Raw genomic sequence first — 18,037 nt, 5'->3', positions numbered from 1 at the left:
AGACGGGCAGACCAGTTGAGGTCAGGAGTTCGAGACCAGCCTAGCCAACATAGCGAACCCCTGTCTGTCTCTGCTAAAAATACAAAAAGTAGCTGGGTGTGGTGGCATGTGCCTGTAATTCCAGCTACTTGGGAGGCTGAGGCATGAGAATTGCCTGAACCTGGGAGGCGGAAGTTGTGAGCCAAGACTGCACTACTGCACTCCAGCCTGGGCGATACAGCGAGACTCCGTCTCAAAAAAATAAAAGTAAAAAAAATTAATAATAATAAAGAAAAAGAACTTTTCTGACACTCTGACAAAAGCTATGGCCTCCTTTCCCAGAAAATAATGTCTATATGTGCCAAATCTTCAGCCAACTGCTGAGTCACAGATCCCTTCAAGACTATCTTTGAATCTTTTAGATGTTCATGGTCCTCAGTATGAATCCCTGGCCTGGACCATCTCTAAGAGCCCTTTCACCTTAAAAAACAAAACACTTTTGTACTGTGAAAATGTGAACTGATAATGCTTCCAAATCTACCCTCATCCCTGTAACCTATTTAGGAAACAACCTATAAATCAATGGCATTTGATGACCCAAGAATGACAAACAGTTCCAGAAGATTTGGTTTTTACAATCATTTAAAATAATCCTCTGACCTGGGCCAGGCAGGCCTGGCTGAGGCGGTGCCGCTGTCCACCGGCTGGTATTGGACACGAATGATGCACTAGAGATGAAATGCTTGCGGGGGCCTAAGTAGTCCACGATCTCATACTGACCAGGACCCGGGAAAGGTGGCTTCGGAGGCAGAGGCGAAGGCTGAGCAGAGAAGTTCAGGATGGGGTTTTTCCTTTGGGAAAGATAAAACGGGAAGATGTCACTAAGGCAGTCTAGTGGGGAAGGCACAGTTTCTAGACACAGCCAAGGCCTGCACAGCAGCAAGCTGTCTGGAAGAGGACTGGTCATGGCACCAGGGCAGAGCCCTAGCTCCACTGGTAGTGAGCTGGGGACCCCTGGATCTGTTTCTTCATCTGCACATGGCAATCATGATGGGACCTACTTTGAGGTCAGGGTTGTCAGGATAAATGAGATGATGCACCTAAAACACAGTACTCAGGATAGGCCTGGCACACAGTGAGAGCTCAGTGTGCATTGCTGGAGATGTGGAGCTAACCAGAAATGGCAGGCCATGTATATCTCATGTGCCAACTCTGATTGATTGGTAGTGCCTGGCTGGAGTTCTGTGAAAAAGACTGAGGCCTCATATGGACTCAATGGGAAGAGGCCTTGGTGACCCACTTGTGATGCCTGCCATGGTCAGGGAAGAGAAAGAAGCATCCCACATTCCACAGATTTGCCATCCCAAGACCAGCAGGTCTTTAGAGGCCACTGTAACATTGACATTCCAGAATCCTACTAAATATCGTCCTGGGGAGGCAGGAGGCAGGAGTGGAAAAGCACCGGGCTGGAAATCAAGAGACTCTGCATCACCCTTTACCACTCACACCGCCATTGTTTTCAAGTCTGTCTTCCCCTCCTTCCAGAAAGGGAGTCTATCTTTTATCTCTGATATTGAGACATGAAATGAAAGACCGGACCTGTACTTGAGTCCTAGCTTGGTCATTAATTCATTCTGGGCCTCAGTTTCCCCATCTGTAAAAGGAGGGGGTTGGACAAGATGACCTCTGAGGTCCCTTCCTGCTGTGACCTTTCATCAGGCCTTGATTCAAAGTTCCACTGGGTTGTCAGAGACTTCTGTGCTTGTTACAGGAATCATGCTACTCTCCCAACCATGTAATAGAAGGGCCGCCTCCTTCTGGCTCACACCCAAGGCTTCTTCTAAAAGGCTTCTCACCAAAAGGGGAGAGGAGGTTCTCCGCACTGAATGGCCAAGGGAGCCTTCCCCCGCCTCCCCCAGCACTCAACGACCAAGGGAGCCAGCCCATCCAAGCAAAGGAGGGGACTTGGGATTCCTGGCCACTGGGGCACTACTGCACTTTAGCCAACAACTTCTTAAACACAGAGAGCTTGAGGGGACCCAAGTGATGTCTTCTTCATCCTCCTTAGTTTTCTAAAAGTGTTGGTGTCCGGAGAGACAAAGTAACCGATCCAAAGTTATAGGCACCTTCGTAGGAATGCTGGCATAGAACTCAAGTCTTTGGCACCTAGCAATATGGAGAAAGCATGATGGCGGAGGGGACTGAGTTTAAGGGTCACACACAAACCTGAGGCTGAATTCTAGTCATGCCACTTACTGGCTGTAAGACAAGGCCGCGATTTCTCTATAGCTTAGCATCAGTATACACAGCATGGCAAGGAACAATGACACTAACTTTATAAAGGAGTTACAATGAACAGAGAAAAGGTATGTAAAGCACCTAGTAGAGCACCAGCACATAGTAGGTGCTCAATAAAGGTAGTTGTTATTCTTCTGATGATCCCTGTGTCAGCATCAATGTGTGCTGCTTGGTGACAGACAGGCAACTGAGCCTCGTAAAAGACTGACTTAGGGCCCTTCCACCCCAGAGTCATGCTGAGGCAGGGGACACCCCCCCTTGTCAGAGAGGACACTGAAAGCCATCATAAATGTGCTTGGGCTCACATCTTGTGGTGGAGGAGCAGCTGGCGTGGATGCTTATATTTAGAACAAAGGTACCCACAGGGAAAGGGGGGACATGCTGCCTCCCTGTTTGCTATGAATCTGCATGGAAGAACTGGTTACAGGGTGTAATCAACAACCTCTCCCCTTATAAATAAAAGCTGGCTTCTCCTTGTTCTGGCTTGTGGCTCCCCCTTCAAAACACCTCCAGACATTTGATGAGTTTGTGGCTGGCATCATGGAGAGACAGGTTTGATTCCTGGAAATTACAGCTGGAACAAATCAACCATTATATGAGGTCACCCCATCACTGGTCTGGGTCACTCCAAGCCCAAGATTCCCACCCTGTTCTTTGAGAAAACCATGAGGTGTCTGCTTTCTTAGCCAAGGACAGCCTGCAGAAGGCTGGAGCACGCTGAGTTAATGACTCACCAGTGTTCTTGGCAAGATGGGTTAGAGAGGTTTCTTGTCTTCCACTCCTTCAGTATGCCCAGGAGAGGCTCAGAACCTTCAGCCTAGCACTATGGATCTTTCATGAGCACCAGCCACGTGTGGGATTCTGGGCCAGGCATGCTTGGGAATCCAGGCAGTTCTGTACTAAGATACGGACTTGAGTGTCCTTAAGGGCTTGACAATCCGCTGCCAGCAACAGCCATGACTGGTGACAACTTCAGGCAGTACAGGCTTTGCACTCAGACAGAGCTGGGTTTGAATCCCCACTTCCCCGTTCAACAGCTATGTGTTCTTAGAAAAGGCTCTTAACCTCCTTAAGCCTCAATTTCCTCATCTGTAAAATGGTGGAAATAATACCTACTACCCAGATTGTTAGGAAGATTGTGCTTTACTTGTAACATTTGTTTAAAAACATGAAATCTGTTTGAATAGAGGTTTAAAAAAAAAACTGCATTGAAAGCAGAGAGAAAGAGACAGAGACAGAGGGACATTAATTCCAACAAGATGAATCCAGAAATCCATCCAGAAATCCAGAAAATCTTCAGGTGGGGAAGAGCATTTCCAGCAGAGGGAACAGCAGGAGCAAAAGCATGGAATGGGGAAAGCTGTAGCTGTTATGGCAGGAATTGGGACACAAGGAGACAGACGCTGAGCACCTAGACTGCCTTCAACCCTCCATTCACCGGTGATTTCCCGGGTTGTTCACTTGCTTCTGACACTCCCCACTTACAAACCCTGATGAAAACTTAAAGGCAAGATCTATTTATGGCCTCTCAATCCAGCCTAATCTCCCATGTCCTGCCGCTTCCGTTTTACCTTCCAGAAACACCCAACACAACACAGTTCAGCAACTCCATGCCTTTGTCCCTGCTGTTCATTCTGTGAGAAACACCAACTTTCCCTGCAAACTCGAATTCAATTCTTGACGTTCTCACTTCCTTCCAGGGAAACTTCTCTCCTCCACCCACGCCTGTCTCGCCACCCCCCACCTGACTGTCTTGAATGTTCCCATCCTGTGACTCAAGTGAGGAACATGGGTTTTGGAGATGGATTTTGGAGGCAGAGGGACCTGGATTCAAATCCCAGCCCCACCACCGTCAACAGCCTGCACTTCACTGTAAACTCGGAATGACACACCCACCTGGAGGAGAGGTGGAAGGATGATGGCAGGTCACATCTGAGAGCTCTCAGCTCAGAGTATGTGGCCCCTGAATACATTCTGGCTATTACTTTGCACTTAAAATGTTGCATTTTCTATGGCTTTTACTTGCCTAGCTCTTTAAGGGAAGGTATTGTGTCTTCCTCAGCTTTGAGGCCCCTAGCCCTATTCCGGGAACATTTGCTGAAGTGCAGAGAAAAGCAGAGGGCTGGCAGCACGTAAAGGAGCCCAGGCATCTGAGGCCCACATGACAGTTTCATCCTCATCCAGGGCTGGTCCCTCCATGTCGAGGTGGGGCTGACAAATCACAAAGGTCAGGCTGGATCAAACCCAGGGCAGCCCACAGTGCATTGTGACCAGGGCTTTTATGAGCCTCATTGCTCAGTTATAAAAGCCAACCTGGCCCTGCCCCGTGGAAAGAAAACAACTATCAAAGGCTCTGAGTTGGCCACAACTGGATTAAGTGTGTTTGCAGCTTCCAATGTGAGCTGTTTGCAAATCACCTAAGAATAATGAATGTCTTAGAGGACTCAGCAGGCCACTTGGGGAAAGCATCTGAGACCCTCCAGACACTCCCAGGCACACATTCACTCGCCTCAGGGATTCCCAGGGTTGGGAGGGATAAAGGGGCAATTTTTCTCATCATTAAAGGGCAGCCAATTGCCTCTGGGGTGGAATGCAGTATCTGTTTAACAGGGTAGCGGGTGACAGATTACAGCTGCTTGGGAAGAAGCATCCCATATCTAATTGAAAATCCCAGGGGAAGTTAGGGTGCGTCCAATCTAATTACCAAAATTGGAGTGGGGCCAACGGGGCTTGATTTTTCAGCTCTAGCTGTGACAAGACAGCGTGTCTGTGCAAATCCAGTGGCTTAAAACTCCAGGAAGCAGATCAAGGGTTAGAAAAATGGCCCTGAGTGTTGCACCTCCTTGCTGGGGAGCATGAGTTGGAAGGCATTGCCTAGGAGGAACTATTTTGATCTCCAAAACTCTCACCCTGACTCACCCTAAGTGATTGAGTCATCACTGTGACGGATATTGAAGACCTCAGAAGCGAAACCTTGGCTGATACTTCACTTTGCTTCTGAAGACGCCCTGGAAGCTGAGAAGTCCTCTTAGCTTTGAGTCAGCAAGGTGGCCATGGCCAAGGAACACCCGATGGCGTGACCTTTAGCTAAGGAGCTCAGAAATGCCAGTGCTAACAAACAGCCAGCCCCAAGCACAGCATCCGCCCTGCAGGGCCACATTAGAAACCCTAGGAAGACACAGAGGACCCGCTCACCTGCTTTGATAAAAATACAAGTTACCATGTGAATTTTGTGGGTTATCTCCTTTTATCCTTACAACCACTTTATGAGGTGTTCTTATCCTAGTTCACCAAGGATGACTTTGAATTCACTGGGAGTTAAGTGACCTCCCTTCCCCCAGGCCCACAGGGCTGGTGAGCGGGGAAAGTGGAGGTTCCATGGTACTGACTTTGGGGCCTGCGCTAATCAATCCACTGCCCACGCTGCCTCCATGGCCTCTCCAGGAGACGTGATCAGCCATTCCCTGCCCTAATGGTGGCCTCCTGAGCTTTGGTCATATCCAGCCATCCTCTCACGGCTGGGCTTTACATTTTTTGGCCAGTAACATGAGACTAAAAACTCCAGGGAGAATTCACATCTGCACTGATGCTTCCTGCACCCTGAAGAAAGCAGATCCAGAAAAGCATTTCTGTAGCTGTAACTCTGCCCAAGAATGGGAAGCCCATCAACTCCAACCCAAGACAGATGAGGGCAGGTCTCCCCCTGCATGGCACGCGTGTGTTCCCGAGAAAGAAACATGGCGGCAAGTCACCGCCGCTCCACGTAGCCATGGAGAGCTAAAGAGGATTAGTTCTGATGTGGACAAAGTCCTAAGGGAAGGTGCATGCAGATGGGGTCACCTCAGGGGTCTACTGACCTCAGGAACCCGTGTGGCTCCTGTCCCTCTCTTCCCTCCAGGGACACAGGAGAAAACAGAACTGGAATTTGAGAAATTGGATTTTGGATATTTCCTCAACACTCTGATATTCAGCTGTCTTTTCTTTTCATTACATCATTTTCTTCATCATTCATCGGGAACAGATAAATGTTTTTTTAAGAATAGTCCAAAGCCTACCAGTCTTATGTTCTTGCTTTCCAAATAAAATGATAAATTTCTTAGCTTCATCTTTCCCATGTTAATTTTAAAATACACAATCTGGACCTCCTCTGTGGGTCCAGGCTGGCTCCACGTTCATTGCCCCCTGTGTGCTCTCCTGAGTCCATGGTGAGCAAACCTGGGATTCTGATGTGTCAGAAATGCAGACACCCTTCTTTCACTCATAGAGAAATGAAGACCCAGAGAGGTGCCCAGAGCAGCCCCAGACCACAGAGCCAGCTACACAAATGTCGTGCTATAGAGCCTGGGGCACCATCCCCTCATCAGGGTGAACCCAAGTTTAGGAGACAGCGGGTTAATAGGTTCCTTTACTGCAGGCCTTCTCAGAGCCTTTAAGATGCCTGTGCAGACTGTGATGTTCTCAGGGGCAGAGGGTTACGATGCAGTGCTTCTCAGACTTATTAACCAAAGACGTTTTATTTGTGAAGCATTGACAGACAGACAGCGAGCCCTAGAAGCCCCGGACACGCAGTCCCGCTGCACTGCCCAGTGGGAAGACGGCCCCATGGGTTGTACATGGCCATACACCCCTGGGGCCACCTAACCCGGCATTTTGCTGCAGGCTCCTCCACCTGGCTTCGAGGCTGTTCCCAGATGAGGTTGGCTGGAGGCGTGGTGTCCTGTTCACCTGAGCCTCCAGTACAGAACTAGAAATCTATAGAGTCTGCTGACTGACAAATGCAAACGCCATAAAATAAGAACGATCTCAAACCACCTGTTCAAACTTGAGCAAAAGCCAGAAGATATTTCTCCAGATAAAGCAGTTAAAAATCGAGCATCCTCCACTCTTATGTTATTTCACCATTTTCCTTGAAGAAGCTTCCAAATTTGGGCTGGGGGCTTGAGCTGCCATGCCAAATAACAGCTGTATTGTATAATATAGCCTAATAGGTCTATAGGATATACAATAACCACAGCTATCATTATAAGGGTAATAGCTATTTTCTTTCTTTTTGAGACCAAGTCTCGCTCTGTCACCCAGGCTAGAGTGCAGTGGCATGATCTCGGCTCACTGCAACCTCCACCTCCCCGGTTCAAGCAATTCTCCTGCCTCAGCCTCCTGAGTAGCTGGGATTACAGGCGCCCTCCACCACGCCCAGCTTTGTATTTTTAGTAGAGATGGGGTTTTGCCATGTTGGCCAGACTGGTCTCGAACTCCTAGCCTCAAGTGATCCATCTGCCTTGGGCTCCCAAAATGCTGGGATTACAGGCGTGAGTCACCATGCCCAGCCGGTAATAGCTATTTTCCAACATCTTCTCATCAAATCTTCATGGAATCCCTACGAGATAAGATCCTTATCTCTACTTAATAACATAAAACTGAGGCTCAGAGAGGAGAAGTCTCTGGAAGGTACGGAGCTGGGATTCATACTGTGGTCGGCCAACTCCAACACCTGTCCTCTTGACCACTCTTTCTCTGGCAGAGTAAGGGAATAGTTACTTGCAGAGATGCCGCATGCCAGCCTGGAGGCGGGAGGTCTCTGGAGAGAGACTTTCCAGAGACAGAGCTGTTCCTGGAGACTGGCCTGCCCCAGCCCCTAGCCATACAGCCTGTACAAGGCCAGCCTGCAGAGCCCTAGACCTGGAGGGCAGAAGGGACTCCTCTGGTGGATTCCAGCTGAGGTCTCAATCCCCTCTCCAGATCTTAAGTTCGACTTGGCAGATTCACAACTTGCACCTCTCTCTAACTGTGGTCCCCTTGACCTAGGCTGATGATCAGACTATGCCCAATGTTGGCAGCCTCCCTGGGTTGCCTGGACTTCTGACCCACTGTGGCTATGGCTCCTACCACCTGCCTGATCTCTCTGGAGGGGCCCAAGAGGATATATTGTTGGTCCCACCTGGCCAGCCCTCCCAGTGGCCAGCTCTGTCTGGAGGGGCTACGCATGGGTGAGAGCTGAGATGGTAACAGGAGGACTAACCCTAACTGCAGTTAGTTCCGGAAGTTCTAGAACCATTCGAGAAATAAATAAGCTCTGTGAGTATTTGAGCCTCTTAGGTGAGAGTAATATAAAATGTGTAGGATATTAAACAGGGTAACACAAATCCCTGTATTTACTTTTAAAAATCTGTGTTAATATTGAGTCACCAGCTGCAATGCCAATGCCAAACATATATTTTATTTACTTTTTTTTTTTTGAGACAGGGTCTCACTCTGTCACCCAGGCTGGAGTGCAGTGGCGCAATCTCGGCTCACCACAATCTGGGCCTCACAGGTCCAAGTGATTCTCCTGCCTCAGCCTCCCGAGTAGCTAGGATTACAGGCGTGCACCATCATGCCTGGATAATTTTTGTATTTTTAGTAGAGACAGGGTTTCACCATGTTGGCCAGACTGGTCTCGAACACCTGATCTCAAGTGATTCGCCCACCTCGGCCTCCCAAAGTGCTGGGATTACAGGCGCAAGCCGCTGCGCCCAGCCAAACATGTATTTTTAATTCTGAAAGCAAAATCCTACGAGGCAGGAATTATTCCCACCTTACAGATGAGGGCATGGAGGCTCAGAGAGGTTAGAACTCTGCCCAAGGTCACAGAGCATAAAAACAGCAGAGCTGAAGTACAAATCCAGCAGGTATCACCAACTCGAAAGTCGGGGCTTAAACTTCCATCGGTATAAAGCTATGAGAGCTTGACTGCTTCTGAATGTCCTGCCACTCCAGCGAAGATTTTATGTTACAAAAATAGAACAATGTCAGCACCAGGGGAATCCAGCATCACAGGGAATGAGGAAAGACTTAGTCCTGAGCCAATTCCCTGTGGCTCCTCAAGTTGGCTGTGTGGACTTAGGCAAATGTCCCGCCAAATCCGAAGCCTTGCTTCCTCCTCTATGGGGTAAGAGTAACAATTCTTACAACAGGATTATAATAATAATTGAATACAATTTTAAGTTCCTGGCACACAGTAGTTGCTCAATAAGTATCAGGCATTCAACAGGCATTTACTGAGCATCATTATGTGTGACTAAGGGCCCCTGAAGAGAGTGGCCGGGCACTGTGCTCTGCCAAGCAGTGACACCCCTTCCTTTTCTCTATGTTGGGCTTCTTCCCCACAACCACCTTTCAAAAGAAAGACCAGAATGACTGGGACTCACGGGAAAAGAGTCTTTTTTAGAACTTTTGTGCAATCACTGGGGTTGTAATAACCAGGTCCCGGGCCTGTTGACGTCAGTTTTAATCCACGGTTGGTTTTTGATTTAAAACAAGACATTAATGTATTTGGCGACTGCTTCACAAGGGATTCGTTGATATCATAATGCCCTAAGGAGAAAGAAATTTTAGGACAGAATAAGGAACTCTTCTCAAGTAAATAAAAAGCAGTACCTCACCCCTAAGAACACACCTGATGGCTGCAAGGAAACATCACTCTAGGATGGCCAAGTGGAAGGGCTGACTGCGATAGCCAAAAACAATCCTCACCATGCAGAGAACAGATGGCACGGGAAGCACACACTTAGCTGATTTAGTTCTCGCACTAGCTTGGCAAGATGAGTATTACTGCTTTCATTCTACACATGGGAAACTGAGACTCAGAGATTGTTAAATAATTTGCCAAAGGACATTCATCTAACCAGGGACTTAGACAAATCTCTCCACCTTGCTAGAGCCCAGTTTTCCTTCTCTATAAACTAAGAATAATAATTCTTCTGACAACAGAGTTGTTATGATAGTTGAATAATATTTTAAGTTCCTAGCACATAGTGGATGCTTTGCAAATATCATGCAATCAACAACTATCTTTTTTTTTTTTTTTTTGAGATAGGGTCTTGCTCTCTTGTCCAGGCTGGAATGCAGTGGCACCATCACAATCACAGCTCACTGTAGCCTTGACCTGCTGGGCTCAGTGATCCTCCCATCTCAGTCTCCCGAGTAGCTGAGACTACAGGTATGTACCACCACACCCTGCAAATTAAAAGAAAAATTTTTTTTGAGACAGAATCTCGCTCTGTCGCCCAGGCTGGAGTGCAATGGCGTGATCTCGGCTCACTGCAAGCTCTGCCTCCCAGGTTCACGCCATTCTCCTGCCTCAGCCTCCCAAGTAGCTGGGACTACAGATGCCTACCACCACGCCTGGCTAATTTTTTGTATTTTTAGTAGAGATGGGGTTTCACCATGTTAGCCAGGATGGTCTCGATCTCCTGACCTTGTGATCTGCCTGCCTCGGCCTCCCAAAGTGCTGGGATTATAGGCGTGAGCCACTGTGCCCAGCTTTTTTTTTTTTTTTTTTTTTGTAGAAATGAGGTCTCATTATTTTACCCAGGCTGGTCTTGAACTTGTGAGCTCAAGCAATCCCCCCACCTCAGCCTCCCAAAGTGCTAGGACTACAGGTGTGAGCCATCATGCCCAGCTAACATGTATGTGTTGAGCACCACTATGTAGAGACTGGTCTGCTTGTCTCCAAAGCCCACACTTCCCCACCACACCACAATGCCCTGTCTCGAGAAACTGTGACAGAATAAAATGAATTTGTGTACAAAGCTTTAAGGAAGAAGAGAATGACCAAAACTGGGGTGAAGAGGAAGCGATCTCACCCCTAAGTTGTCAGTAGCCCTGTGAATGGATGTTCTCCACCACTCTATTCATATTAGCAATCAATTCAAAACAATCACAATTTTCAATAAGACAATACTGGCTCCTTAATTTATGGTACTATCATGTAATACTATACTATATATTTATTTAAAATGATGTTCCGAAAGGATTTTTACTAACATGAAAAGATGTTCCCAGTATCAGCCGGGTACGGTGGCTCACACCTATAATCCCAGCACTTTGGGAAGGCAAGGTGGGCAGAACACTTGAGGTCAGGAGTTTGAGACCAGTCTGACCAATATGGTGAGACACCATCTCTACTAAAAATATAAAAAAAATTAGCCAGGTGTGGTGGCGTGCACCTGTATTCTCAGCTATTCTGGAGGCTGAGGCAGGAGAATCACTTGAACCCAGGAGGCGAAGGTTGCAGTGAGCCGAGATTGCACCATTGCACTCCAGCCTGGGCAACAGAGCGAGACTCCCTCTCAAAAAAAAAAAAAAATGTTCCCAGTATATGCTTAAATTTTTAAAGAAGCAGCTGTCAGCAGCATTTACAATATTGGATAACTATCTCTCATATTCTCTGTTTTGTATATATATTTCTACTAAAAAGGTTATAGCAACACTTGAATTACAAAATACGGAAAACAATGAAAAGCAAAAGCAAGGAATAGAAGGCATTTATGCTGCCACTACCAGAGAGAGCCAGCCGCCAGGAAGCTGGGGTGGAGGGTGAGCTGAAGGTACCAGATATTGAACTAGATGAGCCTGGATTAAAATCCAGCTGTGGGGCTGGGCGTGGTTGCTCACACCTATAATCCCAGCACTTTGGGAGGCCGAGGCAGACGGATCACTTGAGGTCAGGAGTTTGAGACCAGCCTGGCCCACATGGTGAAATCCTGTTTTTACTAAAAATACAAAAGTTAGCCGGGCGTGGTGGCGCATGCCTGTAATCCCAGCTACTTGGGGAGGCTGAGGCAGGAGAATCACTTGAACCCGGGGGGCGGAGGTTGCAGTGAGCCAAGATTGTGCCACTGCACTCCAGCCTGGGTGACAGAGCAAGACTCCATCTCCAAAAAAACAAAACAAAACAAAACAAAAACAAAAAAATCCAGCTGTTGGACACTGGGCCTGTCACCTGCTTTTCTATCTCCTCTGTCTGTGAAGTGGGGATAAAAGAAGAAGAAGAGCTCACACTTTCTGAGCCCATGATTATGTGGTGAGTACCTGCTCCATGGGGCTTTGGAGCATTCAGTGAGATAATGAATGTAAGGCCCCTGGCACCCACGGGGAGCTTAACAGACGCTAGTACCCACACTTCCCCTCCTGTTCTGTGTTATAAGGGGCTGGGGGCTTCTCAGGATCCCCCCCGCCCCGGGAGGGAGCAGGAGCAGGGGCAGACTGTGGAGGTGCCCACATCCCAGGGCTCACTGGCAGGGACTCTGGCCAACCCCAGGGATGCTGGCTTTGTTCTTCTGTATAAACAGACAAGGTGGGGTTTTGCCCATGGATGATGCAAGGCAGGGGAGGGTGAACTGGGGCTGAGCCTCCTAATTAGTGCTGGTTTTGTTATTCAGCTTCAGATTGATCTTTTCAACTTTAATCTGGATTTGCTGAAACCTCACATGCACTACAATTTTATCCACACCCCTCTGCAAGAGGCATGATTGCAGAAGCAAACCTTCCCTGCTCCTCCTCCTGCTTCTGGGGCCCAAGGTTCCTGGGGCAGCTCTGGTGCCCAGGGCTTCTGGGGTTGGGGTGTGGTCTGTGGGACCTATTTGGGATAATCTAATATAATAAGTGCTCCAGCACTGGAGGTCAGAGAGCACAGGAGAGGTGCAACACCCTTCCCCAAGGCCGGCAGGGGAAACACTTGCAGGAAAGCTCTTGTGTATTCCTGAATCTTGGAGGTTCCAGAAGGGACAATGGAATGATGGAGGATGTGGGCTCGTTAGTGAGACCCCTCTGGGCTTGTGTCTGCCATTTACTGGCTGTGTGACACTGGGCAAGTCATTTCAACTCTCTGAGCCTCCATTTCCTCATCTGAAAAGCAGGGCTAAGTGGACGAACCTATGACGGCAGACCTGCAAGACTGCATGGAAACCACTCACCGTGGAGTGGGTGCTCCGGAAACAGAGCTGCCTCCTCTGTTTTATGACTGGATGATGAAGTCACCTCTAGCATAGGAGAAAAGGAACGTGGCAGCTCAGTGTTGAAGGAACAGGATGTATGGTCATGCCCTGTATCTCCTGCCCCTCCCCAGTTGCCCCTAATGGCACCTGGGGTATACGAATGTGCACATTTCTGAGGTGAGAAGCCACTTCTCCACTTGGCTGCCCAGAGCAGGTATGCCAGATCATAAAAGGGGAGGCCAGGAAGCTGCTTTGGAGGCCCATTTCCAGAGCCAGCCATTGTCCTCCTGGTGGGGATTGCTGGCTGTCTTCTCACCTCTCCTCTTTGTTCAGTACCTGCCTGCTACTCCTCCCCACCCAAAGACTAAATCCTTCCAAAGACTCCCTGTGAAGAAGTAGGTGCCCTGCAAATCAAATCTGGGACACTTAACCCTTAGGTCAAGGCCAGTGCAAAGCAGCTGCTTACCTGGGGGAGGTCCTTTATCAGCAAAAGCGAAAGATCCTCTTTGGGTTTTTGACATAAACCCGGCTCGAGCACAGACGTTGTTTCTCTGCTTGCAGCAAGAGACAGAGGCCTAGGGGGAGAAAATACACCCAATGTACTCAGTACCTTTCCTTTCTTTGTCTTCGTCATCATGCCTGGACAAGTGGCAAATCTACGTAAAAAAAATCAAACCGAAACCTGTCCTTCTTAGCAAATGAACAGATGTGAGCTGTAAAGGTCACACTGGCTGTGGCTTCCCTGTCATCCCAGCTCAAGTGGTCTATGAGTTTGTGATCCCTGGAAAATGCTGGTCACTCAACAAGGAACAGAACACACAGCTAGCTGCAGGGTGGCTTCCAGGCTCACTTCTGCTAAGGACAGGCTGTGTGGCCCTGCATCAGTTCTGTAACCTCTCTGAAACCCAATTTTCTCATCTGTAAAACGGATTGGACAGTCAGCTCCACTTGCTGTGGAGTTCCGTCAGGGAGTGGTGGTGGCCCAACAGAGATCACCGCTAGGAAAGTGTTTTTTTTGTTTGTTTGTTTGTTTGTTTTCTGAGACAGAGTCTTGCTCTGTCTCCCAGGCTGGAGTGCAGTGGCGAGATCTCCACTCACTGCAAGCTCTGCCTCCCGGGTTCACGCCATTCTCCTGCCTCAGCCTCCAGAGTAGCTGGGACTATAGGCGCCTACCACCATGCCCAGCTAATTTTTTTGTATTTTTAGTAGAGACAGGGTTTCGCCATGTTAGCCAGGATGGCCTCGATCTCCTGACCTCGTGATCCGCCCGCCTCGGCCTCCCAAAGTGCTGGGATTACAGGCGTGAGCCACTGCGCCCGGCCGGAAAGTGTTTTTTTTTTAAGTGTGTAATGCTACACCCGCAAATTATCTTCATTATTGTTGCTACTTTTTTTGTTTTTGTTTTTGGAGACTGAGTCTCACTGTGTTGCCCAGGCTGGAGTGCAGTGATGCCATCTCAGCTCACTGCAACCTCTGCCTCTCGGGCTCAAGCAATCATCCCACCTCAGTCTCCAGAATAGCAGGGACTTCAGGCACACGCCACCACACCTGGCTAATTTTTTGTGTTTTTTTGTAGAGATGGGGTTTCACCATGTTGCCTAGGCTGGTCTTGAACTCCTAGACTCAAATGATCTGCCCACCTCGGCCTCCCAAAGTGTTGGGATTACAGGTGTGAGCCACTGCACCTGGTTTTCTACTATTTTTACTGTTTTCAGGACACGTAGTCCTACCCATCCCCATCCTCATTCCTAGGAGCATTGCTCACTGTTCAAACAGCCCTTCTATAAATGCAGCATTTGGGGCACACAAGAAAGTCGTATCATTTAAGATTGTGATCACATTTGCAAGCATTCCCTTGTCTCGACTTTCCTGAACTGACCAGAAATTAAGAATTCTGGCCAACTCACGAAATACATTTGAGAGTGTGCGATGTGTTCAGAACTCTAAAAATAATAGGAAAAAAACCCTGAGATCATTCTTCTGTTACACGTGAATCATAAATATTTTAAATGCCAATTTGCAGTCTCCTGTATTCATTGGAGAACAGAGGCAATACAAATTAAACCTGTGATTGCTGGGGATATTTGCTGAATGAGTGAAACTATTTGCTGGGGCCAGGATGGTTTGATTTGCTGTGATACTCCTTTGTCAAAAAAAATGTTTCTCGAGAAATGCAGATGGCATTTTGATTTTGTGTTTACAAAGGTGGAGGAATTTAGCTTTTCCCAGGGCCCTAATGGCTAGACGGCATGCAGAGAAGGCAAACAAAGAGACCAGATGGGACAGGTTAATTACTGGACACGGAGAGTGGGGGAGAGGAGCCAGGTTGCCGGAGAGAAGGTAATAACACATTACCAAGGAAGAGGACTCGAATATACAAGTGAGGGATGGTGGCAGCAAAGGCAGAGAAAGGCTTTGACAGACCTCAAAGCACAGTGTGGCTAACAGGATTACTGCATTTCTACTCCTCACCAGTTGACTCAACCATTGTTCTCCTGGCCTGAAAAAAAGCCACCTGTAGACAAAACAGCACTTCAGCTTTATTTTTCACCCAGACAGAAAAGCAACTGAAAAAGGGAGCATTTTTGTATATGCTGAGTGTGTGTCGCTGGAAGATTTCCCGATGGGGCCAGGAAAATATTCAGCAGGTTAAAAAAGACTGAAGCAGATTTATTGTATTGCCATGGAAAGAAAACTAAGAAGAAAATGCATGTGTGCTGTGTACAGAATAATGCTAATACTGGTGGAGGGACAGAGGTAGGAGAGAATATGAAAGAAATTGCATCTGGTTTTTGTTTTGTTTTGAGATGGGGTCTCACTCTGCCACCTAGGCTGGAGTGCAGTAGTGTGATCTTGGCTCACTGCAACCTCCACTTTCCAGGTTCAAGCAATTCTCTTGCCTCAGCCTCCCGAGTAGCTGGGATTACAGGTGTGTGCCACCATGCCTGGCTTATTTTTGTATTTTTAGTAGAGGCGAGGTTTCACTATATTGGCCAGGCTGGTCTCAAACTCCTGACCTCAGGTGATCTGTCCACCTTGGCCTCCCAAAGTGCTGGGATTACAGGCGTGAGCCACTGTGCCCGGCCTGCACCTGGTTATTGATGCAGTGGTTTCCCTTGGGAAGTAGAATTATAAGGGACTTCCACTTTCTAATTAATGGGTTTCTACAGGGCTTGAATATATTTTATGATGAGCGTGTATTATTTTCAGGGTCATATTAAGACAATAATGAACAAAAAACATGCGCCTAAATGTATCTATTGGCAGAAGGACACAATTCTATCTTGGAAAGAGGTCCTTTCTAGATTAACAGCTGCATACTACTGGAAAGTTATTCCTTTGATGTCATAAACATTGATTGGATGCTTACTGCATCCCAGGACCTGTGCTGGGCATTGGAGACAGGAAGCCAGGTGAAGGAGTAGACAGTGATTCGGGGAGAATGGTGCATGAAACACTGACGGCAGCATCCTTCAGCTACAACCGGGAGGCTGCAGAGAGGGGCATCCGCACAGACAGTCGGTGCCTGTGTTTTTCTCCCAAGTAGCCTGGTTCCCACTTGGGATTGACAAAGGGGCAATGGCTAAGCCCCTTTCTGATCACTTTCTTGGATCACACCTTGCCGTCTCTCCTGTTAGCATAATAATCTCCTCGCTGGTTTTCCAGAACCCACTCTCCAACCCACACTGCAGTCCATTCACCACACAGCAGCTGGAAGGAACTTTTTAAAAAATATGTCAGATTGGCCAGAAGCTGTGGCTCATGCCTGTAATCCCAGCACTTTGGGAGGCCGAGGTGGATGGATTACGAGGTCAGGAGTTTGAGACCAGCCTGGCCAACATGGTAAAACCCCATCTCTACTAAAAAAAAAAAAAAAATACAAAAATTAGTTGGGCATGGTGGCATGTGCCTGTAATCCCAGCTGAGGCAGGAGAATTACTTGAACTGGGGAGGCAGAGGTTGCAGTGAGCCAAGATCGTGCCACTGCACTCCAGCCTGGGCGACAGAGCAAGACTCCATCTAAAAAAAAAGCATCAGATCACACCACCCCATACCTCCAGCCCCACTCATGGGCTTCCTAGGACCCAGAGAACAAAATGTGAACTTCCTCCTGGGATCTTCAGGGCCCTGTGTGAATTGGCCGCTGTCTGTCTGGTGCCCCCTTCTCCCTTCTCCTCTTGCTCATCCTACACTAGCCACTCAACCTTCCTGAAGGTCCTCGTGGGCTGGGCTCCTTGCTATACCAGGACCTTGGCACATGCTCTTTCTCCAACCCTGGCTCTTCCTCAATCCTTGGGTCTCAGTCTCGGAGCCTTCTCTGACCACCAAGTCAGAGAAGGCTGACTTGGTACTGCCAACCTCCATATCTCCCACATATTCTCCCTCAGGCTCCAGCTGTCCCTCAAAGTTGACCACAGTTTGTAATTATCTTGTTTGTTTACCTGTTCTTTTCTGAATTCCCCACTGGAATCTAAGCTGTATCACCAGCCTGGCACAGAGGAGCAACAGGATCCACAGAGGGAAGCCTGTCAGGGCTGGAACGAGGTGACTTTGATCATTCCCCAGCTTTCCACCCCAGCCATCCACTGGTGCCCACTGAAGTGCAAATGATGCCTTCAAGCTGGGTAACTGTGCAAGTCCCTTCACCTCTCTGAGCCTTAGCTTTCTCTTCTTTATACTGGGAAGAAGATAATCCACTTTATGGATTCACTTGTGAGTATTAAATATGATTAATACATAACTCTTAGACCAGCACTCAGTACATGAGAAGTGCTTCATCCTCCTCCTCCTCCTCCTCATCATTTTCAGGCTCTGATTATGCCGAGGGAAGACTGCCTGGGGTTGGACTGCCCAGTATAGTAGCCACAGGTTGCATGTGGCTATTGGCCCTGGAAACGTGGCTGGCCCAAATTAAAATGTGCTGGAAGAATAAAACACATACTGGATTTTAAAGACTCACTACAAGGAAAATAGTCTTCCTCAAATATAAAATTCATAACTTT

The 18,037-nt window shown here is 48.0% G+C and overlaps 2 protein-coding genes across 7 annotated transcripts in view; one reads left to right on the top strand and one right to left on the bottom strand.

Moving 5' to 3' along the window:
- The window catches only part of GRHL3 (grainyhead like transcription factor 3), a 34,902-nt gene extending 29,988 nt beyond the window's left edge, over positions 1–4,914 (top strand). Inside the window, exon 15 of the mRNA XM_055096501.2 lies at positions 3,978–4,914. Coding sequence (XP_054952476.1) covers positions 3,978–4,164 — 187 coding nt within the window. The 3' untranslated portion in view covers positions 4,165–4,914. The remainder of the gene's footprint in view (positions 1–3,977) is intronic.
- STPG1 (sperm tail PG-rich repeat containing 1) overlaps positions 1–18,037 on the bottom strand; it is a 58,372-nt gene that overhangs the window by 3,199 nt on the left and 37,136 nt on the right. For all 6 annotated transcript variants that reach the window (XM_008963147.5, XM_034958138.4, XM_008963146.5 and 3 more), the window contains 3 exons: positions 13,501–13,609; positions 9,465–9,630; positions 640–830 (listed from right to left, as the gene is read on the bottom strand). In XM_008963147.5, the coding sequence (XP_008961395.1) occupies positions 640–830; positions 9,465–9,630; positions 13,501–13,609 (466 nt within the window). The remainder of the gene's footprint in view (positions 1–639; positions 831–9,464; positions 9,631–13,500; positions 13,610–18,037) is intronic.

This window comes from Pan paniscus, chromosome 1 (genome assembly GCF_029289425.2).
Source record: "Pan paniscus chromosome 1, NHGRI_mPanPan1-v2.0_pri, whole genome shotgun sequence".
NCBI classification, from domain to species: domain Eukaryota; kingdom Metazoa; phylum Chordata; class Mammalia; order Primates; family Hominidae; genus Pan; species Pan paniscus.
This window is presented reverse-complemented; position numbering and strand designations above follow the sequence as displayed.